The 25552-nt window shown below is 42.3% G+C and overlaps 1 protein-coding gene across 2 annotated transcripts in view; it reads left to right on the top strand.

Moving 5' to 3' along the window:
• Positions 1-8778, top strand: part of EGFLAM (EGF like, fibronectin type III and laminin G domains) — a 123380-nt gene extending 114602 nt beyond the window's left edge. For both annotated transcript variants that reach the window (XM_070935934.1, XM_070935933.1), the window contains 5 exons: positions 571-649; positions 1754-1897; positions 3785-3868; positions 6625-6728; positions 8480-8778. In XM_070935934.1, the coding sequence (XP_070792035.1) occupies positions 571-649; positions 1754-1897; positions 3785-3868; positions 6625-6728; positions 8480-8634 (566 nt within the window). In that variant the 3' untranslated portion in view covers positions 8635-8778. The remainder of the gene's footprint in view (positions 1-570; positions 650-1753; positions 1898-3784; positions 3869-6624; positions 6729-8479) is intronic.
• Positions 8779-25552: the final 16774 nt, after the last annotated feature.

Here is a 25552-nt window from a genome sequence, read left to right as displayed (position 1 = left end):
ACAACAGTACAACTACCAAAAATAAATCTGAAACATGCAGCATATGAAGCAGATGCAGATCCTCCTTCCTTCCCTATTATATCCTTCCTTCAGCTGAAAATCAGACAATTCTGTGTTTATTTACACAGGTGATAATGTCTTACCCTGTTTTCCCCAAAATAAGACATCCCCTGATAATAAGCCCAATCGGGCTTTTGAGCACATGGCAATAAGGCCAAGCGCTTATTTCAGGGTTCAAAAAAATAGAAGACAGGGTCTTATTTTCAGGGAAACGCGGGTACTTTCCATATAATGGTGTGATGGACAGCAAAGAAACAAGGATTCTTCTTAATTCGTATTTTATCACTTACTGTTATTGAAATAAGATCCTTCTCTAGGTTTGACCTGTAGGATTAAGAAGTTTATCATGTCACTATGAAGGTGAAATTTTGAATCACAGTTCGTCAAAAATTATTGACTGAGAATCTTCTGAAAAATACATGTTTTTTAATGTTTCCTTATGCTTGTTCATACAAATCATTGAATGTATAAAACTAGAATTTTGATATCAAGTTTCCCTTAATATTTTAGCTGTGATGGAAGCCATTGAAATTCCACAGTTCATCGGTCGCAGCTATCTTACATATGACAATCCAGACATTCTTAAAAGGTAATTCGTGCAGTCAATGCCCAAGTTTTGCTTGTAGTTCTGTCATCCAGAAATCTTCTTGGATGTGTGAGTGGTTATGGTTTTATGCAGGTACATGGCAAATATTAAAAGCCTAAGAACTGTCTTTCCAGATTTAGATTAAAACCTGTATTTTAAAACAGTCAACAGATATCATATAGTGTTATGCATTGCCCTTCGTGTGTTTTTACCTGGCTGCCACAGGCCATGCTGGCAAGAAAAGGTGGGAGTTGAAGTCCAAATTATATAAAGGACCAGGATCTTATCCCTGCTAAGTAGAAAAATATGGTAGAAAGGGAGACATAGAAAGCTTCAGTGAGAGCCAAAACCTAACTTAGATTTCTTTAAACTGATGCCCTCTAGTTATGTTCTTGTCGATGAAAGAACTATTTTTGATATGGATATCAAAAATAGAGTGTTTACTCACAGTGGGTTTACTCATATGTACAAAGTAAACAAAATGCAATGCTTTTTTTCAAACCAGCTGTATTTTTTTAAAAATGTTATTTTACAAAACAACTAGTTATTTGTTTTTCCCCAAAGCCACTTTGAGGCAGTGGTGAGATTCAGCCGGTTTGGGCCAGTTTGGGCGAACCGGTAGTTAAATTGCTAGCTGGCCCTGCCCTTTCCCGCCCTGCCCTTTCCAGGAGTCCCCACGTGCCCCATTTTGGCTTCCAGGTAAGTGCAGGGAGGCCTCCTAGGCCCAAAATGGGGCACGGGGGGCATCCCCCCGCCCGCAGCCCATTTTCGCTCTCAGGAGGCTTCAGAGAGGCTTCCTAGGCCCAAAATGGGGCATGGGGATGCAGTACCCCCTCCCCGCAGCATGTTTCTGCTCCCAGGGGGGTGCAGGAGGTCGAGTGCTGCCTGCCACACCCCCTGGCCACGCCCACCCAGCCAGTCATTAGGGTAGAGAACCATTTGTTAAATTATTTGAATCCCACCACTGCTTTGAGGGTATACTTATCAGATCTTTAGGAGAAACATCTTATCAAATTAATGTTATGTTACCAGAGAGGGGAAGTTATTGCAATCAAGATTATGTCATTTCCCCCACGCCACTGAAATCTCATTTCATGCACCACACAGAGTGTCGGGATCAAGAACAAATGTGTTTATGAGGTTTAAGACTACATTGATGGATGGTCTATTATTATGGAGAGGTGATAGCCCAATGCGATCCAACAGTGACTTCATCTCCCTTGGTCTTCAGGATGGTTGCTTGGTTTTCAGGTAGGCATTCCTTTCGCTTGGAACAGGCATGGGTGTGATAGTTATGTAATTCCTGCCCTGAGTTGTGAATGAATGTATTTTTTCTGTGTAATTGATTTTCCCATTTCTTGAAATGAATTGCAAGACTCCTGAATTTCTTAATGCTCATTTTTTTCTTAAAAAATATGCTAGACTCACAGAATCAGACAGGATCCAGCATTCAGTGGAAAAATTTGGGGATGGTGGCTCATTTCTCAATCTGATGAAAGAGGAAGTACTAGTTATAATAAGTCCTAGATATTTATTTATTTATTTATTTTTCATATTTGTATACCGCCCTACTCCCGAAGGACTCAGGGCGGTGAACAGCCATAATAAATACAAATACATATAGAAGTTAAAAACTATTAAGAAACAGATTAAGTAATTTATAATATCTGTTCCCAGTCCCTTCCTGAAAGGTATAATCCTTTAGAAAGGAAAAATAATATGTGCATGGATGCATGCAGAGCTCTGGGTAATAGACATAAACGTAAAAAAAAAAAATCCTGTTCATGAAAATCTTATATAGCAGAAAATATGAAAAGGACAAAAAAGGTAGATGAATATGAGATATACCTAGTTAATTTTATATGTTATTTAATTCATTTCACATCTCAGTCATGCACCAAAATATTATTATGTTAATATGACCATTTAATTGTAGAGTAATATTTCTCAACATTGATCTCTTTAAGTTGTGTGGATTTTAACTCACAGAATTGCCCAGCCAGTTGACTGGGGAATTCTGGATAGTTGACATCCACACAGGTTAAAGCAGACAAGGTTGAGTAAAACTATTGTAGAGAGAATCATATTGCAAAGCACCCTTTGTTAGGAATAGTATCATTATTATTTTGAAAATAATCATGTTGTTTCCTATCCAAGTGTAGCCTCTTTGGTGATTCCTCTGCCTTGGGTCTACCCAACTAGTTCAAACAGATGTTTAGAAGTCAAGGCCATAGTATTACAATATGTTGTCTCCCTAACACAGGGGTGTCAAACTCGCGGCCTATGAGCCGGATGCATCACGTACTGTTCACTCCCACCCCTATTTTAGCGAAGGGGAAAATAGTTGCGATACATCACATGTGTCGTCACGAGTTTGACACCCCTGCCCTAACAGGTCTCCTCCATCTTGATTTTGGGAGTTCTGTTGCCTGGTTAATATTGCTTCCAAAGGAACTATAATTAAGTAAAAGTGTTTCAGTCATGAAAAGGAGGGAGGCGAAAATGAGTTACAAGAACTTTCCCTGCCAATCTCTTTCTACACAATCCTATGAATATATGTTAGGCAATGCCATGGGATTTATGTAATAGTGCAGTCTTAATCTCAAAAGCATGCTTATCCTGGATCTATGTCAGCTATAATTCATATTTTGTCATTTTTCTTTCTTTCCTTTCCTTTGTTATTTATTCACACTGCTTTTGTTTTTATAATTGTTATAGTTTTACTCAGAGGTGGGTTTCACATATTGTTACCACCGGTTCGCCCCATGCGCACATGCTCGCTTTGTGCACGCACCTTCTGTGCATGCGCCTGGCTTTCCATGCATGTGCTTTGCACACGCGTGCGCCTTCCGCATATGCACCCGGCCTCAAAAATGTGCCTAAATAGGACTGCATAGCAGGTGGGCCTGCCCACCCGCTATCTCTGACACCGGTTCTCCTGAACCGGCTGAATACCACCTCTGGTTTACCGTTCTTAACACTTTTAATATCCTTGTAATCTCCCTGAAGATTCACAGCTATGAGAACAGAATAAAGAAAAATAAGTGTTATCCAATGATTGTTGTATAGTGAAAAGGACTGAACTTAGCTGTGACAGTATGTTCTCGAGAATCTGTTGACTCTTTCCTTTGTTTTCAGTTACAATCTGGGCAGTGGGATTGCTTATATAACAGTGAATGGCTCTTTCAATGATGGCAGGTGGCATAAAGTTAAGGCAGTTCGGTAAGTTGTGATTCTTGATTCTTGAATAGTTCTGTCCGTCATTAAACATCAACGTGTAAACAACTTTGTTGCAAAAACATAGGTATCGCTTTGTAAGCATGTGGACTTCTCCCTTACTCAAAGGGCTTTCTTCCCCTTCTCATACTCGGCTATCGTCCTTCGGTTGGCCCATCAGCAGAAGTCATCTGAAACATGTACAACCATTTCTACACATTAGAATAGAATAAGAATAGAATAGAATAGAATAGAATAGAATAGAATAGAATAGAATAGAATAGAATAGAATAGAATAGAATAGAATAGAATAGAATAGAATAGAATAGAATAGAATAGAATAGAATAACAGAGTTGGAAGGGACCTTGGAGGTCTTCTAGTCCAACCCCCTGCTTAGGCAGGAAACCCTACACCACTTCAGACAAATGGTTATTCAGTCTCTTCTTAAAAACTTCCAATGTTGGAGCATTCACAACTTCTGGAGGCAAGTTGTTCCACTGATTAATTGTTCTAACTGTCAGGAAGTTTCTCCTAAGTTGCTTCTCTCCTTGACTGGTTTCCACCCATTGCTTCTTGTCCTACCCTCAGGTGCTTTGGAGAATAGCTTGACTCCCTCTTCTTTATGGCAGCCCCTGAGATATTGCAGGGCCGAGCTGAGGTTTTTGTGCAGTATCTGTATGACAAAATCGCTCAGATTCGGGAAGGGCTGGCCTCTGACTGAGTATGTCCGGACGGGATGACTGAGGCAGGTCTTGAGAGTGTTATCTGGGGGGAGTTCGATCCTGTGGCTCCCGAGGTCATGGACAGGGTCCTGGGACGGCTGAACGCGACCACATGTTTATTGGACCCATGTCCCTCCTGGTTGGTACTGGCTTCCCGGGAGGTGACACGAGGCTGGCTCCAGAAGATTGTTAACGCTTCTTTGAGTGAGGGGGTCCTGCCGGCTGCTTTGAAAGAAGCGGTTGTGAGGCCCCTCCTCAAGAAGCCCTCTCTGGATCCGGCTGTTTTGGCTATCGTCCAGTCTCCAACCTTCGCTTCGTTGCGAAGGTTGTTGAGAGTGTGGTAGCGCAACAGCTTCCCCGGTACCTGGATGAAGCTGTCTATCTAGACCCGCTCCAGTCCGGCTTCCGGCCTGGGCACAGCACGGAAACGGCATTGGTCGCGTTGGTGGATGATCTCTGGAGGACTCGGGATAGGGGTTGCTCCTCTATCCTGGTCCTGTTAGACCTCTCAGCGGCTTTTGATACCATCGACCATGGTATCATGTTGCACCGGTTGGCGGGGTTGGGGGTAGGGGGCACCGTTCTGCGGTGGTTCTCCTCCTACCTCTCTGACCAGTCACAATCTGTGTTGACGGGGGGGGGCAGCGGTCGACCCCGAGGCACCTTGCTTGTGGGGTGCCACAAGGGTCGGTCCTCTCGCCCCTTCTGTTCAACATTTATGTAAAGCCGCTGGGTGAGATCATCCGTGGCTTCGGGGTGGAGTTCCATCAGTACGCTGATGACACCCAGCTATACATCTCCACCCCAGGCCACCCCAACGATGCCCTTGAAGTGATGTCCCAGTGCCTGGAGGCCGTGCGGGCCTGGATGGGGAGAAACAGGCTCCGACTCAGCCCCTCCAAGACTGAGTGGCTGTGGCTTCCAGCGTCCCGATATAGCCAGCTGACGCCATCGCTGGCTATTGGGGGCGAATCACTCGCCCCCACGGAGAGGGCTCGTAACTTGGGCGTCCTCCTGGACGCACGGCTGTCTTTAGAAGACCATTTGACGGCCGTGGCCAGGGGGGCTTTTTATCAGGTTCGCCTGATACGCCAGTTGCGTCCCTTTCTAGATCGGGATTCTCTACGCACAGTCACTCAGGCACTAGTCACTTCCCGCCTGGACTACTGCAACACTCTCTACATGGGGCTCCCCCTGGGGTGGTCCAGAACGCGGCCACACGAGGGATTATGGGGGCGACGAGGCGCTCCCATGTGACACCTCTCCTGCGCGAGCTGCACTGGCTCCCGGTGGTCTTCCGGGTGCGCTTCAAGGTGTTGGTGACCACCTTTAAAGCGCTCCATGGCTTAGGGCCGGGGTACTTACGAGACCGCCTTCTGCCACCAATAGCCTCCCACCGGCCAGTACGCTCGCACAGAGTGGGCCTCCTCAGGGTGCCGTCCGCCAGACAATGTCGGCTGGCGGCCCCCAGGGGGAGAGCCTTCTCTGCGACGGCGCCCACCCTCTGGAACAACCTTCCCCCAGAGTTACGTACAATAACAGACCTCCGGATTTTTCGTCAGGCCCTGAAAACCTATTTATTTCAACTAGCTGGGCTGGCTTGAGTTAAATTTTAAATTGATTTTAAATTGGGTTGTTTTAATTTACGGCCAAAATATTTAATTATTTTAATACTGTTTTTAAATTTTGTATGCTCTGTTTTTACTTTGGCTGTGCACCGCCCTGGGTCCTATTTGGAGAAGGGCGGTATAGAAATTTAATTAATAATAATAATAATAATAATAATAATAATAATAATAATAATAATAATAATAATAATAATAATAATAATAATAATAATTGGAACACTGCTATCATGTCTCCCCTGGTCCTTGTTTTTATTAAACTAGACATACCCAGTTCCTGCAACCGTTCTTCATATGTTTTAGCCTCCAGTCCCCTAATCATCTTTGTTGCTTTTCTCTGCACTCTTTCTATGTAAAATAACATTATGAAAGCTTTTCAATGTGGGAACATACCTTTTTTTTAATCAATTTAAGGGATGGACAATCTGGGAAGATCACGGTCGATGATTATGGTGCCAGAACTGGCAAATCACCAGGAATGATGAGACAGTTGAATATCAATGGGGATTTATTTGTTGGTAAGTCCTGCTAAATTCTTTTTAAAAATTTTATTTAAGAATTGTGGAAAAGTTTATTTAATATTGCATAATTTTTATATTTTTAATATTCTAATTATATATTTAATATGACATATTTTTTTAATATTTTATATCCTTAACCATCACTGATAATCTAGGAAATAGCTTTGCGTTGTAGTGAAACAGTACAATCCGAAGACTGAAATTTTTCTTCCTTGACTTAACATCCACCTGAAAAAGAAATGCCTGAAAAGCATAGATAGGATTACCTTACTATAGGGATATGTACTTTCTTTATTGTCAGGTACACAGTACTTTTTAAAGTACCTGGATAAGTGCCCCGTGATATCATATTCAAGGTCGACTCAGCCTTCCATCCTTTCTTAGGTGGGTAAAATGAGGACCCGGTTTGTGGGGGCAATAAGCTGACTTTGTATAAAATATACAAAAGTATGAAGGCTATTGCTTAACACATTGTAAGCCGCCCTGAGTCTCCAGAGAAGGGCGGCATATAAAAATAAATAAATAAATAAAATAAAATAAAATAAAAAATATTACTAGAATGGAAAAGGCAGTTTGGCCCCACTTAAAGGTAGAGGGGGAGGGGAATCACCCTATTTTTAAAAATTATTATTTTCCAGAGTGCCCTAGGTACCATTTTTTTCTGATTATATTCCCAGCCCCACAACAATAACAAGAAGAAGAAGTCTAACAATTAGTCCATTCTCTTTGGAGTCCAATAGTGATATTCTGGCAGCAGGTCATCCTCATGCTTGTTCCCATGTTATGTTGGCTTGATGGTTGAGACAAGAACGGAAACCACATCCAGTGTTCTGTACGGCTGTGAATATGGGGTGGAATCCAAGAACAACTCCCCACAATCTCCTTTCCGTTTTCCGTATTTTCCCAAGAGCATTGAGGTTTTTCTGGAAAAGGATTTGAATAGATGCTGGAGCTGAAAGAGAGTCAATTCAGGTGGAGTAGTTAAAGGCACTGGACTAAAGCAGAAGAGAGAGTACCTTAGGTACAGAACTAACTGATGACCTTGGGCCAATGAGTCTCTCCCAGCCCTAGGAAGAAGCCAGCAAGAACAAAAACCATTTCCAAAAACGGTTCCAAGTTTCACTCTGAGTTGTATTTTTGCCACATTGTCTTTTTCCTTCCCTGTGTGTGTGTGTTTGAAACAATGCCTGATTAAACCAAATACGGGGAAAACACTTGCCTTGGAACAAGAACAAGCTGTTCCCTGTAACATTTTATGATGATTTTTTTTTATTATAACATTCAAAGCAAAACATTCCTATATTGACTACCTTCTATTAGGGGAAAGATTTATGATCTTTCCCCTTTCATTTCCCCCCCCCCCAAGCCCACTGAAAAAAGGGAAGCTTGTTTATCCAGAAGCAACTTCTGATCCTTTTCAGAGTTTCCCATCTATATGGGAGACACTGACGGGATTAAAATGTGCGCAGAGACCATTCCTGTTCCCACTGATCTCCATCCTTACTTTTAAGCCCCTAGTGAGGGAAATTGGCAGGAAATCTAGGTCAGAAAAGAGCTACTTTCAAGTTTTCTCTGTTAACAGAATGCATTGTTCTTCATTTGGCTTTTGGCCTTATCATATTACATGGAACTTGCTGTCATTTAAACAAATCTGCTTTGGGAGCCTCTCTGCAGGGGTTTTTAGGGCCAGAAAAAGCCATACAGAACTTTATCAAAAAAAAAAGTTGTGTTTTTTTTCTCTCTTGCAGGGGGAATGAAAGAAATAGCACTGCATACAAACAGACAGTACATGAGAGGTCTGGTAGGTTGCATCTCGCACTTCACGCTTTCTACAGATTTTCATATTTCACTAGTTGAAGACGCAGCTGATGGGAAGAACATTAACACGTGTGGGAGAAAGTAGTAGACAGAAACCCGTCACCACACGGGAAGATAACGTTGTGTAGCAGCGTCAGCAAAGTGACTGATCTTGCACAGTGAGGACTTCTCCCACGAAACACCTGGAAGAGGGAAGCAGAAGTGAAGTGAAAGCAAAACAAAAGGGACCATTTGCCATTTCTCTTTTCCTTTGGATGTTGCGCTCTTTCAGTCATACCAAATGCTTTATATAGGGACCATCACAATTTTTGCTACTTCAACTACAAGACAAATCTCACCAAATCCTAGCACCGCTGCAAATGTCTGGTGTTTTTCTTGACATGCCCGGTGCATAAAACCTACAGCTTTGGCAGATCTATCTATCAGGCATGTCTGGTTCATAGGTGAGTTGCATTTACCAGGGCCAGTTTACCCCCTGACTCCCTGAAGAAATGGCTCAGATGTGCAGGAGTTTGCAATATTTATTTTGTTTATTTGATAGGTTTCTATTTTGCCTTTCCTCAAGAGCTCAAGAAGGCACAGCACAGGCCTCCTTCTTCCAATTTCCTCAACTCTATCATTATCTACTCTATCAGTGTCAGTATCTACTCTATCAGGGACGCGGTGGCTCAGTGGCTAAGAAGCTGAGCTTGTCGATCGAAAGGTCGACAGTTCAGTGGTTCGAATCCCTAGTACCGTGTAACAGGGTGAGCACCCGTTACTTGACCCAGATTCTACCAACCTAGCAGTTCAAAAGCACGTAAAAAATGCAAGTAGAAAATTAGAGACCACCTTTGGTGGGAAGGTAACACCGTTCTGTGCGCCTTTGGCGTTTAGTCATGCCGGCCACATGACCACGGAGATGTCTTCGAACAGTGCTGGCTCTTCGGCTTTGAAACGGAGATGAGCACTGCCCCCTAGAGTCGGGAATGACTAACACATATGTGCAAGGGATACCTTTACCTTTACCTATCAGATAGGTTGGGTTTAATAAGAGTGACAAACCCAAGGCAACAGTGGGTCTCCAGCCATGGAGAGGCATGATCATCTCTGGTCTTAGCCCAATATTTTCAGCATTACACCATACTGGTCCTAGTTATGGTGCCCAGGGCTTCTGAGTGTGGTAGCAACTCCTGCCTCATCTTACTGTGCTTTAGCACAGAGCAAAGTTTAAGGTCTCCATTTATGTTTCCCACAGCTGTGCATTTTTTTGCTCCTGCTCCTCAGTTCTTCTCCTTTAGAAATAGCATGTGGATTGGCCCATCCATATTAGAGGGTAGAGCAATGCTCATTAAAGTTTAATACTATCAACAACCATAGTTGTATGGTAGCATGAACTCAAAGAGCTGCTCCCCAAATATAGGCCGACTTCTTCGAGTGCGGTGCTAAAGCCAGAACCACCAGCTGAATTGTCACCTACGAAGGGGTGGCAGCGAAGTCCACCAGCAGAGCACATGGAATTTATGTTCAACAGCAAGACCGCTGGGACTGTGCGCGAACAGGAAAAAATGTTCTTTGGGTCTATGTGTTCTATTGGCCACAAGGAACCATGGGAAATTGCTTTCTCTCTTATTATGTAGACCAGGCCCACAAGTTAGATGGGATTGTGCTCCATAGGAGGTGCTATTTGCCATGCAGCATTCAGAAAATTTAGATGAGTTGGTTTTTAATAACAGTTTTGAAAATATTAAAATTCGTTTGGATTTAGAATCTTGTTTTCAGAAAAGTTTTCCTGAATTTTTTTATTTATTTTTGAAGAAAAATGATCTCCTTCTCTTCTTCCTCCTCCTCCTCTTCCTCCTCCTCCTCCTCCTCCTCCTCCTCCTCCTCCTCCTTCTTTCTTTTGTTAAACTTGACTTGTTTAACAAACTCAAACACATAGACTCGTCTTTCCCCTCCCCCCCCTCTGTGGTACTTGTATCACTGGCCCACCGAAAGGAAATGTGTTGCTTTTTGATACTGCTTTTATTTGCAAATGAGGAGGCTGCTACTACTTCCTATTTGGATATATAAAATTAACATTGCAACAACAACAAAAAACAATGGAACTTTCAGAGAGTACGCACCCAGAATCTTTGCAATTTTAAATGCACTCTTAAATTTTAAACAGGACAGAAGATTCTGCACAGAGGGCACATCCACACAAAAGTTTAATAGAACAGCCACAACAATGTTATGCCAGCAGTTTATATTTACCGATGGCATAACATGACAGCTTGCATGTGAAGCACACACGCTGTTGCATTATCAGCTTGCAAAATACAGCACAGCTTTTCATATGCTCAACATTGCCTATTTACCCACATGAAAGTCTCCATAGCCATTCTTAGAAAAATATGTTGTAGCTAACCAGGCAACCTGTCACACATATAACTTTCGGAAATCTTCTGTCTGGCCATGGGCGTCTTTGCTTTCTTTTTCTTACCTCTCGTTTTCACAGTCCTGCAATCCTCATAAATTTATAACAGCAGGAACCCGACTAATCTCTGCTGCTTCTGTTACTGGCTAGTCTGGAGAAAATAAAATTGAAAAATCGTGTGCTACAAGGAACACACAGCCCTTTCAGAGGGCTCAAGACACTCAGATCAAAGCTTGCTTGAAAAATAAGAAAATTCTGTTTCACACTCTGAACGACATTAATTCAACCTACATTGAAACAAAATAATTAGAACAGGTCAGTGGGTTTCAAAGGTTGACCATTTTTTAAAAATCCTGATAAAAATCCCTTTTCCTGTATTTCTGTTGCTTTGGCAGATTGTAAGGAACGCTTCTGTTTTGTTCAGTCTCAGAATCTTCTAAACACCTTTTTTTGTGTTTGAAGCAGTGGTGGGTTGCCCCCAGTTTGCACCGGTTCTATAGAACCGGTAGTAAAACCGGAGGGAGGCTCCGCCCACTGACCCCAACGTCATCAAAACCTTCTGTGCATGCGCAGAAGAGCATGAGTGTGGCCCCACTGCGAATTGGTAGTAAAGGTAAGTAGAACCCACCCCTGGTTTGAAGGTCAAAATATTTGATATGCCCTAAGATCGTAGTTATGAGGTCTTTAAAGAAAAAGAGGCTAAAAAGGACTATAGTATTTTCCTTTTAATTTCTTTAAATTAAGTTTCATTATAAAATAAAAACACAAGGGGAAAAAATTAGAAAACTAATGGAAAGAAAAAGTGCAGAGAGAGGGGGAAAAAGTGATGAATTCTGACTTTTTTTTTCCAATTCATTTAAATACCAAAAAAATATTACAACCTCAACCTTTTGCTTTCCATTTGACAACATTTGAAGCCATTTCTATAATAACAAATACAAATGCTAAAATCAAAGGTTCATTTTCTTTCAGTTTCAAGCAAAAAAAAATAATAATCCAGAATTGTTTTCCAAATAGAAATAAATAAAATTAGATAAATCCTTCTCTTGAATTAAAAGAGCCTCGGTGGTGCAGCGGACTAAGTGCTGTTAAGTGCTAGCACTTGGCTGCCAGCTGCTTGCAATTAGTGCAAGTTCAAATCTCACCAGGCTCAAGGTTGACTCAGCCTTCCATCCTTTTGAGGTAGGTAAATTGAGGGCCCGGATTGTGGGGGCAATAAGCCAGCTTTGTATAGAACAACACCGCTTAGGGGGGCCCGAAAGCCTTAATAAGCAGGTATATACATAAAAAGTATGCAGGCTATTGCTATACTGCATTGTAAGCCACCCTGAGTCTATGGAAAAGGGCGGCATATAAATTGGACTAATAAATAAATAAAGGACTGAAGCATTTTCAGGTGGAGTTTAGATGGAATTACTGCTCACTCACTCATTCAGTGTCTCCTGATTAGGGGACTGGAGGCTAAAACATATAAAGAACGGTTGCTGGAATTGGGGATGTCTAGTTTGATGAAAAGAAGGACTAGGGATGAAAACAAAGCTTTTCCTTAGCTCTTTAATCTAACATTCAAAACATCAACTTGCTAGAGGCGATAAGGGAAACCCACAGAGATGTGGAGCGGGTGTCAAAAAATAATCAAGATGTGGGAATGAAACGCTGCCATTTTACACGTGAGACAAGTCAAAAGGGTGTGGGGTTTCAATCGAATGTTGTCGCCACCATACTGATTTTTTTGGACACCCTAAAGAGGAGGAAAGTATATTTTGCAAACATGAGCTTCTTCCAGTCAGATGTTTTGACGTGCATTGATAACACGTCGTGATAACTTCATGAGTCAGAGTTGATCTCACCCTCTTGCTTTAGGCGTAAACTATCCTTTCACGATTTCATCCCCCCCCCCGAATGGGTACATTTGCTGAGCCAAAAATCGTATGAAATATATTATTCTTCATAACTCTGAAAGTTTCATATTTGCTCCTGTAGGCTTTGAAGGGAAACTTTGGTGCTTATTGACTTTTCTCATTCACTTCCTGAACATATTAGTTTTAAGGAGGCATGTGGATGCTTCATATAGTGGTGAGGTGGCCGAGAGGTGGAGCTCTCGCCTCACAATCAGGAGACTGTGAGTTCGATCCTAGGTAGAGTCAGATATTTCTCTCTCTGGGCACACTGAGAATATATCCAGGGGTGGGATTATACCAGTTCAGATTGGTTTGGGCGAACCGGTAGCTCCAGTTTGCTGGAGCTACCGGTTCAGCTGGGCCCAGCCGGCCGACCCAGGGCTTTATTTTACCTATGTCTTTCAGCTGATTAATGCGGATTGCCACGCCTCAACTGTTTTACTTCCCTAGCACTAACATGGAAGGTGATTTTTCGTTCAATTGCGCATGTGCACAAAGCGCGCAATCATCGAACCAGTTGTTAAACCAGTAGGATCCCACCACTGAATATATCTGCTGACTAAACTCTTCATTGGCAACAGGAAGGGCATCTGGCCATTAAAACACTCTGCTAGCTCCATTCAGTTGCCCAGACTCCATCCTGCAAGGGATTATGGGGTCGTTAGAAGATGATGATGATGATGATGTGGATGCTTCATATGCTGTTCCCATATCCTCTCCAAGTAGTAAGTAGAGTAGTTGGATCTGGTTAAAGTCCAGCTGCTTTCCGATTTGATGGACTTCGCAAAGTTCCTCCCTAGAAGGGCACTCTTTCAGGAACCCAATATCCATCCTCTTCCCAACATCTTCCAACAGACAAACGGAAAGTTGGAATAATTACATTTAAAATAATTGAGGTGTTCAAGTAAAGGCTGCTTTCTTCTACAAAAATGCCCATCCTACAGTACAATTTAAAGAGCTTTCCTCTGTGTTTAAAAACAAGAAGTTATGTACCTTTGAGAAGCTCCATATTACTTCGAAATTCCTCCATAAAACTTTGGATAAAAGTTTCATTTTCGATACAGTTAACTATCAGGCCTCTGCTTTTAGTAGGTTTTTTTTTTTTTTTTTTTTTTTGTCCTTCGGGGAAAAGAAGAGGGTGGTTTTTTTTAACAAGGTTGAGCTCAGTTAACCTTCCTTCAGTTTGCAGTTTCAGATTAAATCTGAATCTAAATTGAGTATTAATTGCATTTGTGTTTTGTCTGTTGAGCTTTTGGTTACATCTAATTTAAGATTGCTCATAGCTAAGGTATTTTCTTGGTGGCCAAATGTTTTTCAGAACTAACTGTTGTTTCTTCTGAGACCAAATTAGGTATTTTCCATAAGGATCAGGTCATGCTTCAACCTGATCTAACCTTTATTACAAAGATTAGCTCCCTTTTTCACTGGAAATGTCATTATCCTCATTTTGTTTTAAAATCCCTCATCATAAGGAGAATTGCCATAAAGTCAGTTGAATGATTTTAGGGCATGCTGTTTTAGCTTTAATAGGTTTGCAAAAAAATTTTGGCAGTCTGAAGGCTTATTCAGATTCAGAGCAGAAAAAGTATTAGGAGCATATAATGGAGACCTATGGAGACTTGGAGGAGGGGGTAAAGGATCATCAGTGAACAGCACATTCAGCTAGCGAGATTGTGACTGGAGCAGTTTTCCAGTGGAGGAGATTTGCAAAGTTCTCCCTTGAGCATCATTGCGCACACATGATGAATATGCATTGGCAGCTTTCTGTCGATGGCTTCTCCAGAAAATGCTACTCTTGACACTGCTTTATCATATCTTGATAGAGAGTGAGGGATAGAGAGTGCCCTCTGGGGCCTCAGTAGAAAATTAATGTTTATTTCTATTCTCTTAACCCATTCAGAAGACATTTAACCAGCCTCTGATTTCCAAAATTGGCACTTTGATGTTGGAGTTCTATAAGGGAGAACTCTGCATGATTGGTTCCCTTCCTTAAACTCAATTCTCATATTCTCTCTCTCCCTCTCCCTCCCTCCCTCTCTCTCTCTCTCTTTCTCTCTCTCTTTCCCTCCCTCCCTCCCTCTCTCTCTTTCTCTCTCTCTCTCTCTCTCTCTCTTTTTCTCTCTTCCCCTGTGCTTGCAATCAGTCTGGTAGTCTAACAACTGATGCTGTCTTTTCTAGTTCATAAACTTTCCTTGCCTATGTGGGACACAAAAAGCAGATCCCCACGCAACAGTTTCTTCCCATCCACATTTTCAGTACATATGTGTCTTTGTATGCCTGAAATTATGGAAAGATATTCAGAGATCAAGTTGCAAAATCTGCCAAATCTTTCCTGTGCTGCATTTAACAGCCTCTGAGCAGTGATGAGGTAGGGAATAGCTCCTCAAACAGCCATATTTCTTAAAGGCATCCAATTATGCTGCTCTGGCAGTTCATTTGTTCATTCATTCAGTCATTTATTCAGTTTATACATCCACCTATTTCAAAAACATGACTGGGCAGCTAATACACAATTGTGCTTAAAAAGCACAATTAAAAACAATACAGCATTCAGTGGTTGAGGTACAAAAAAAAACCCTACAACAAGAAATCAGAATAACCATCACACAAGATTTGCTATCCATCCAAATCCCCAAGCTAAAAGGGTATAAAAGATATAAGAAAACTGCAGGAAAAAGATCCAGAAATTTCCAGTGACTTGATTTAGAGAGTGAGAGAGAATAAGTTTGAACCCTGGCGATAAGTCATATTAAAAATCACATCTGACATAATTTAATTTAATATTTAATGCAGGAAAAAGTTGTTATAGTATTATTCTTACAGCTAATTCATTTTAATGAAAACAGTATTATATCCGGGGTGGGTTCTACTTACCTTTACTACCAGTTCGCAATGGGGCCACATTCGCTTCTGCGCATGCACAGAAGCTTCCTGAGGGTGTCAGGATCGGTGGGCGGAGCCTCCCACCGGTTCTTGCGAACTGGTCCAAACCAGGGGCAACCCATCACTGTATTATATATAACACATCAACACTGACTGGTATCTCTAATTTCAGTATCATGTAATATTTTAGCAACCTCTCATTTCTTGGTTTGAAGTGATGCACAGAGGAAAATACCTTATAAATGTTAGGATACTGATGTTCTCCAGAGATTTCTTTGAATCCAGGAACCGATAGGCCAAAGCTGCAGCTAATGGTAGATGCTCTGCAGAATGTCAGAACTATGGAGGAAATAAAGTCACTTTTTTTATTTCAAACTGTAGCAGCTGGAGATGGGCAAAAAACCACTCCACTCTTAAAGCATAGATCCAAGACTATGGAGGTAGCTTAAGGAGATTTTCATATAGAAAAAAAAATGTATCTAAAAATGTAGGCAGTCACAAGTACCTGTGAATAAGTGAGTGAGCGAGTGAATATTCTTAGGATATTACTTATTCTGAAGGGGTGATGCAGTGGCCTAGAGGTGGAGCTCTTGCCTTACAATCAGGAGGCTGTGAGTTTGATCCTACGTAGCGGCAGATGTTTCTCTCTCTGGGCACAATGAGTAATTATCTGCTGCGAACTCTGTATTGGTGACAGGAAGGGCATCCAGCCAGTAAACTCTCAGCTCCATTCAGTTGCCCCAACTCCACCCCAATGTAAGGGATTACGGGGTCATTAAAAAATCAAAAAAAATATCAATTTTTCTGAGGAGAGTGCAGAAAGGCAGGCAGCAATTGCCACTCATTTCTCTCTAGGATCATTCCCTGACTATTCATCTGCCTTAGCTGACATCTTCCTGCCATACAAACAGATGTTTTGCAAAAACAGCTACATTTAGGAATACCGGAAGACTTGTCAAAGGGCACTGAATATTTGCTTTTAGAAATTTTGGAATTTTAGTTTTTCAAAAACAATGCACATCAAGTATGAACTTGATATCAAGAATGCAAATGTGTATGCATTCAATGGCTAAGGCAGTGATGGCTAACCTTTTTGGTGCCGAGTGCCCAAAGCACACGCATGTGGGCGTGACTGCACGTGCACATGCCCGAATCCTCAAAATGCAATGCACCCTGCCCCCCTGTGCCTGTGCACCCCATGCCCCATTTTGGGGGCACGGGGTGTGCGCGGCAGAGACCCGAAGACCAGCTGGCTGGCGGGAGGCACACGCGCATGTACGGTGGAGCTGGGCTGGGGTGACAGCATAGGTTCGCCATCACAGGGCTAAGGCATTCCAAGAAGTATTAGAAGAAAGGAGATATTGAGATGGAAAGCAGGGTACATATGATTTATATTGCATCAAGAAAAACTCACTAATGCAAATGGATTAACATTGAGTTTCTGTCTTTTTCTGTATCTCTGTCATCTGTCAAATGAATCATAGGAACTAATTGTTTGGGCATTATATTGCAATTCTACTAACAACCACAAAAGTAAAATGATCTAGAAAAAAAAGGGGGGGGGACCATGCTGGCCAACAGCAAAGGTTGTTTACAGAACACAATGTCAAAAGTTGTTAAAGAACTGGGCATTCCATGCTATTTGGACAGGTCCAGAGCATGTAGTTGGAAAAAAAAATCAGGATAATGGTGCAATTGATGGCACATAAAAAACTAGGCAGAACTTCAAATTGCACCCTTGCAGCCCCATCTTGACTTTTTGTACCGCTATTCTGTGGACATTCCAGATAGTATTCCAAGAAATGATATTTACAAAGAAACTTATTTTGGGCATCCCTTACCTTCCAATGTAAATATTCACAACATAACATGTTTCCCCCTAATTGTACTCTTTGCCCAAGAGGACAATCTTCCTACTCTTTGAAAGAAAATCCTTTTTTTTTTTTTAAGGACAAGCAATGAAAAAAAAAATCAACCATCACATTTTATAGCACTACTTTTGTACTTGTATATTTTTATATAGTAACAGTTGTGGCATTGATCAGCTGGATAATTTTGCAAACCGGTGTAAGACACAATGCGGCATGTTTTACCTGTTCGCCAAAAGAGGGGAGAGGAAAGGATGCTATTGGGGGGATGGAAGCAAAGATTTTGTATTTTCTGTAATTGCAGAAAGTGTGAAATGTAACTTGTCTTACAATTTATTTTGAAGACTTTAGGGTATACATTAAGAGCTGGAAAAATACATTAAATGATATTTTCTTGGCTTGGAAAGTATTTAAATACCTTAAACTGTATTTTATTGGTGTTACCTCCATTCTCTTTGTAAGCCTAAATAGATCGAAAAAGATCTCCTGGATCAGCCTGCAGGTCCAAGTGCTCTACCATTTCTTCTCCCACAATGGCATTTGGGAAGCTCAGAAATCTGAGCTGAAGAGCACTGTCCACTGTGTCTTCTCTGCAGTATTTCAATTATGATTCAAGAAGCAGTAAACAGCCATCAATATTAGCAGCCATTGAGTGCCTGATCATCTAGGAACCTGTCTGCGCTGCTGGTCCTCCCGAATGTTGTTGCATTTACTTTTCACGGATGACCCTGTGTTAACTACTTGATATGTATAAGTGCAGGGGTGTCAAACTCCTGAGCCTTAGTGGCACAGCAGACTAAGTGCTGTTAAAATAACACCAGCTGCCTGCAAGTACTACAAGTTCGAATCTCACCAGGCTCAAGGTTGACTCAGCCTTCCATCCTTCTGAGGTAGGTAAAATGAGGACCCGGATTGTGGGGGCAATAAGCTGACTGTATAAAAAAGAACACCGCTTAGGGATGGCCAAAAGCCCTACTAAGCAGGTATATACAAAAGTATGAAGGCTATTGCTTAACGCATTGTAAGCCGCCCTGAGTCTCCGGAAAAGGCCGGCATATAAATCGAACCAATAAATAAATAAACAATAAATAAATAAACTCAAGGCCTGTGGGCCGAATCTGGCCCACAGGGTGCTTAGATGTGGCCCATGGGGCCACCCTGGAAACAGTGAAGGACCAGCCCGCGATGTCTCTGCCTGCAAAAATGGAGTTCACGAGGGCCACGGGCAGCCTTCCCAAACTCCGTTTTTGCTGGCAGAGGATTGCAGGAGGCCATTGCAGCCAAAAACAGAGCTCAGGAGCCCGTTTCACTGCCAGAGTGCTCGGGCCATACAGGCACTTCTGACACGAGTGATGTTGAACTGGCCATGCCCCCCTGCCACCCCCCCAGGTCAAACACAATCCTGATGCAGCAGGGGTGAAATCCAGCAGGTTCTGACAGGTTCTGGAGATCCGGTAGCGGATATTTTGACTAGTTCGGAGAACTGGTAGTGGAAATTTTGACTAGTTCGGAGAACTGGCAAATGCCACCTCTGGCTGGCCCCAGAGTGGGGTGGGAATGGAGATTTTGCAATATCTTTCCCCTGGAGTGGGGTGGGAATGGAGATTTTGCAGTATCTTTCCCCTGCCAGGCCCACCAAGCCACACCATGCCCACCAAGCCACACCCACAGAACCAGTAGTAAACAAATTTAGATTTCACCACTATGATGCGGCCCTCAATGAAATTGAGTTTGACACCCCTGTGTTAGAGGATCGGATCGGGTGGAATTTGCATCTACAGTATACCATACACAATTTATATACTTCTGAGACATTTTCCTTTCTCGTTCCCAGCTAAAGCACCCCAATTATATCTGCCTTCTGCATGGCATGTTGCTGCAACTCTACCCTAATCACTTTGGTCCCTCAAGGAATTTTTTTGTTGTTGTTGTTGGCCTATTTTCTTCTTGTGTAAGTAGAAAATGTCTTTTTAAGAAGATGCAATTGGAACTACTCGCAATAGCATGGTCTCAGCATAGATTTATAGAACACTATTATTATTTTCCCATTCTGTTTTCAATTTCATTCCAACTGCAAACATGTAATTTTTTGTCTTTTATAGCAGCTGCCTTCTGGATTGATATTTTCATCTGGCTGTCTAAAGTATAGATTCAAAATCATTGTCCACTCAGATCCCATTAATATACAAGTATCAGCCTGGGGAGGCAATCCAGACAAGAAGCATACCCATAAATACTAGTTCTACTTTAAGGTAACCTAATGTAAGGTTACATTAACAGACACTTGCAGGGCTGAAAGTACATCACTCCCCCTTGCTCTTCACAGGTCTATGTAAATAGGGACTGTTCCTTCTAGCTGTAGAATTCTGGAAGTCGAAGCCCACAAATCTTAAAAGTTGCTGAGATTGAGAAACCCAGACTAATTTACTCCTATGTATGACCACCAAAGTAATTTGTTTGGAGAAATTAATATGGACCACCCCCTAGAGATTCAGTGGAATAGTTTGCTCCATTTATGAAGATAAAACAAGGCAAATCTATGAAGCATTCCCATTCTATCACTTCATTTAAAAAAAAAAAACATGGCATCTCCACAGAAAGTGCATATCACCCTTTGATTTTCTGTGATTTATGGCTTCACCCTTGGTATCTTGTTTCTTGACTGGCTCCCCATTTGTTAGATTATGGTTCAAGTAGAGCAGGAGTTCTCTGCCCAGTTGCTGGGTGGGCGTGGCCATGGTGGGCGTGGCCAAGTTGGCCTCCTGTACCATGGTGGGGGGAGGCGTTTTTATTTGTTTGTTTGTTTGTTTGTTTGTTTGTTTGTTTGTTTGTTTGTTCAACTTGTATGCCATCTTTCTCCGAAGAGTCAAGGCGGCTTACAATGCATTTAAAAACCATATATAAAACATTAAAAGTTAAACCATTAAAAACAATTAAAACCCATTCACACCATTCATGGCCGGATCTCGCCAAATCGCAACAGCGAGATCAACGGCCCCAGGCCTGCTGGAAGAGCCAGGTCTTCACCGCTTTTTGGAAGGCCAATAGGGTGGGGATGGTCTGGACCTCAGGAGGTAACTGGTTCCAAAGAGCTGGGGCAGCCACAGAGAAGGTCCTCCCCCGTGGGCCTGCCAGCCGGCATTGTTTAGCTGATGGGACCCTGAGGAGACCAACTTTTTGCCCTTCCTGGGCTCCGGAGGCTTTTCTCGAGCCTCTGAGAGGACGAAAACAGTCTCCCCGGGTTCTGGAGGCGTTCTGGAACTTCCGGTAGGCCTGTTTTTCACTCTCCCCGAGCCTCCGTGTGTACCCTGCACTTACCTGCATCCAAAATGGGCCGCATGGGGACTCCTGGGAGGGGCGGGGTGGGCGGGGCCAGCCAGGAGTGGGATTTGGGGGTTCTTCGAACTGCACAGAATCTTAGCTAGAGGTTCTCCTGAACCGCTGCGAACCCCCAGCAGCCCACCCCTGAAGTAGAGCCTGTTCTCTGAACAGAGCTAACCGTTTTGAAACATGATCCCATACTAATAATCTAACCCCCTCCTCTTAGCACCATTGTCTCAATTCACAGATTAATACTACTCAGTTCTACCTAATTGGTATGCTACTGGTATTTCTATGAGAAAGCTACCTGATGTGACCTTCTCCTACAGTGGGATTTAATCCTCCTTGAATGTTAAGGTATTATGGCTGGAGTAGATGCAATTGTTTCATCCTTGGAGGCCACTTTTCTAACCTCTTTTACTTTCTCAGCTTCTCCAATTCAGCCTCGAATGAACTTGCTTCTTGAAAACCATGAACTCAGTGAACCAAATCATACATCCATGGCTTCTATCTTGCAGGGAGATAAATATACATAGAATGTTTGGTGCAATAGATTGAATAACCCCTAAAAGTCTCCAACTGTATATCTAGTTTACTAGGTTTTTTTTTATTTAGGCAATTGGAAATTTGTAAATTACTGGGGGGACAAAAGTTCAAATGTCCTGGCTTTTTTGCCCTGCTGTCAATCTTGCTAGGGCGCTTAAATCACAGGTCTATTTCACTGCAATTTATAAAGAGGTATTGAAGAAATTTCAAACATCAAAGAAATCATTGTTTCTGCTTCACTGATTCGAACAATACATTTAGCCAGTTCGTCGAAATGATTACAAAAAATGCATGACTGGATTTTTGGTCCCATGGAACAATAGTAGGATAGAAGCCATGGGTATCAACTTGCCCAATGGTCCATCTTTTCCATGGGAAAAAATTAGATATTTTGAAGAATACAAAGTGGTTGGTGATTCTTGGCTTCTTTGCCCCACCTCACACCAGGGGTGAAATCCAGCAGGTTCTGGCAGGTTCTGAAGAACCGGTAGCAAAAATTTTGAATAGTTTGAAGAACTGGCAAATACTACCTCTGGCTGGTCCCAGAGTGGGGTGGGAATGGAGATTTTGCAGTATCCTTCCCCCAGGAGTGGGGAGGGAATGGGGATTTTGCAGTATCCTTCCCCTGGAGTGGGGAGGGAATGGGGATTTTGCAGTATCCTTCCCCTGGAATGGGGAGGGAATGGGGATTTTGCAGTATCCTTTCCCTGGAGTGGGGAGGGAATGGGGATTTTGCAGTATCCTTCCCCCAGGAGTGGGGAGGGAATGAGGATTTTGCAGTATCCTTCCCCTGGAGTGTGATGGGAATGGAGATTTTGCAGTATCCTTCCCCTGCCACGCCACCAAGCCACACCCACAGAACTGATAGTAAAAAAATTTGAATTTCACCACTGCCTCACACCCCATGGAAAAGGTTTTGTACACTCAAAGGGGTGTGGAAATCTTTACTGTGACTACCATTCCTTTGTAGTCTGTAGTTGAAACAGTAACTTGACAATGCAGCCTTATATGGTCCTTTTAGAAGTGTAGGGAACATTCAGGAGGATTTTTGCTCTTTAAAAATAAAAACGCAGAGATGAACCCAAACATTTTCAGAAGTACTCTCCCCTCAAACCAGAATGTTGTGGAGCTCCTGATGCTCTCTGATGTGTCCTGATGATGTTACTTAGTTTGGGGGGTAGGAAACTCCCAACTAGGTAGGAAGGAGGATCCAAGCAGGGAACTAGCCTTGAGTCCTTGCACAGCATAAGTCTGAGCCCCCCTAAGTTCCATGAAATGTTATTTAGTTACCTGGGAAAGAAAGTAGTCTGGGAAGATTCTTGTAATATAGGTTGAACACAATAAAGTTGCTGACTGGACTTTTCATGATCTGGTTGTTTGTTTGTTTGTTTGTTTGTTTGTTTGTTTGTTTGTTTATTATTTATTTATTTATTTAATTTGTAACAGGACTCCAACAGGACTCAGGGCGGTGAACAGCCACGGTAAAAACACAACATATAAAATTTAAAAACAATTTAAAAAACATTAAATACTTTTGGCCATCAATTTAAAATAACCCAATTAAAACCAATTATAAATTTAAAACCATAAGGATGGGGTCAAGCCAGCCCGGCTAGATGAAATAAATGTGTTTTCAGGGCCCGAAGAAAAGTCCGGAGGTCTGGTATCGTGCGTATCTCTGGGGGTAGGTCGTTCCAGAGGGCAGGTGCCGTCACAGAGAAGGCTCTCACCCTGGGGGTCGCCAGCCAACATTGTCTGGCCGACGGCACCCTGAGGAGGCCCTCTCTGTGTGAGCGAACTGGCCGGTGGGAGGCTATTGGCGGCAGAAGGCGGTCTCGTAGATACCCCGGCCCTAAGCCATGGAGCGCTTTAAAGGTGGTCACCAACACCTTGAAGCACATCCAGAAGACCACCGAAAGCCAGTGCAGCTCGTGCAGGAGAGGTGTCACATCGGAGCGCCCCGTCGCTCCCATAATCCCCCACGCGACCGCATTCTGGACCAACTGGAGCCTCCGGGTGCACCCCAAGGGGAGCCCCATGTAGAGAGCATTGCAGTAGTCCAGGCGGGAAGTGACGAGTGCCTGAGTGACCGTGCGTAGTTTGTGCCTGTCATTGGGTAATGAAATATCTGCAAGCAAACAACTTAACTTGGGAAGCACCAAGAACTCCACACTCCAATCCTGAGCTACAGATATTTTCTAATGAAGCCTTTTTTTTTTTTTTACTGAATATTTAATTAACCATCCAGGGGTAAAACTAGCAGAACATATGGTAAAAATCATTTGAATTTACCTAAATCTTAATGTAGGTTCTCTTAGTAAACTGATTACACATTGAAGACTCTTTCCCTGTACTCTGCACCAAGTACTTGAAATTTTTAAACATACTTTTTGTTCAAGTCATCGCTCACTTAGAATTAACAATCCCATATAACTTTAAGGGTCCTTCAAATTGTCTGCCTTAACAAGTTATGCAATTTCTGAACTTCCGCAATTGTCACAAATGCAAAATCAATCACGAAGCTCAAAATCAGAAAGGACCAGGGGAAACATAATAGCAGTGTTCCAATATTTGAGAGGCTGCCACAGAGAGGAGGGAGTCAAGCTATTTTCCAAAGCACCTGAAGGCCAGACAAGGAATAATGGATGGAAACTGACCAAGGAGAAATTCAACCTAGAAATGAGGAGGAACTTTCTGACAGTGAGAACAATCAACCAATGGGACAGAAGTTGCCTTCGGAAGTTGTGGGAGCTTCATCACTTGAGATTTTCAAGAAAAGATTGGACTGCCATTTGTCAGAAATGATGTAAGGTCTCCTGCTTGAGTGGGGGATTGGACTAGATGACCTATAAGGTCCCTTCCAACTCTGTTAATCTGTTAAATGTGTTAAAATCTTACCCAGGCATACAATTGCAGTCTTCCTATGCACTTCCATTGAAAGTAGCTCCATGCAGAAAAATTAGCCTACACTTTCCCACCAATTTTTATTCAGTTAAAATGAATTGGTATTTGAAGTTTATTTAAGAAGAAGAAGTAAATACCAGTAGGTAGGTTAAGTAAGAGATTTTACGCCTGAGATGGCTAAGACTTGAATCAACATTTCATTGCTCTGGTATATCTGGCTTCCCACACTCCCATCTATTTTTTATTTTTTTATTGAAGAGAAGTCCTGGATACCAGGATTGCTTCACTTTCACGAAGGCTTAAGCAATGCATCTCTTACAAGTGCCTTACAAATCAGCCATCCCCATCCTAAAAGTTAAGTAGATGCCACCTGGGGTCACCTCATTTGCTTTGACCAGCTCTTGTAAGAGTGGTTCTGGCTTCGTATAAGATCAGGAACGGGTGGGTTCTAAATTTTTTTTACTACCAGTTCTGTGGGCGTGGCTTATTTTGTGGGCGTGGCTTGATGGGGGTAATGTGACTGGGTGGGCATGGCTAACTTTTTTTTTACTTAAAAAAAAAACATTTTACTTTAAGAGGTTGCAGAAAAAAATGCTTTTAAAAGCCTCTGACGATCCCAGCAGAGCCACGCAATCATCAGAGCCTTTTTAAAAAAACTTTCAAAAGCATTTTTTCGGCCGAAGAGGTTGAAGAAAAAAATGCTTTAAAAAGTTTTTTTTAAAAAAAAGCCTCTGATGAGGTGGGCGGGGTAAGCGAGCGGCAACTAGGCTGGGGACCGGTTCAGGGGTGTGGCCAGCCAATGTTATTACTGGTTCTCCGAACTACTAGAAATGTTTATTACCGGTTAATGCGAACCGGTGCGAACCAGGAGCAACTCATCACTGATCAGGAAGCATTACTGAAGATGGCCATCACCGATGATGATCGTAATGGCTTTGTAGTCATGGCAAGCAAAACCTTTACTTGAAAATCATTGAAAGGTTTGGATTAGAGCTGGTTTACTTGAAGAAGAAATACAGGCTACAACTAGAAAGCAATTCATGCCACAACAACGTTACTAAAAGCCTGGTATCCCACAATATGCTTTTATTGAGTAAGAACTGCAATATTACAGAGGCAGAAACAAAACCAACTCAAACGGATAAGAAAAAAAAATATTCACACTTTTAAAGGGTAAGAAAA

This window comes from Pituophis catenifer, unplaced genomic scaffold, assembly GCF_029215685.1.
Source record: "Pituophis catenifer annectens isolate HBS135680 unplaced genomic scaffold, rPitCat1.0.hap2 SCAF_2, whole genome shotgun sequence".
NCBI lineage: Eukaryota > Metazoa > Chordata > Lepidosauria > Squamata > Colubridae > Pituophis > Pituophis catenifer.
Note: the sequence above shows the minus strand (reverse complement) of the source record. Positions and strands in the feature narration are given on the sequence as shown.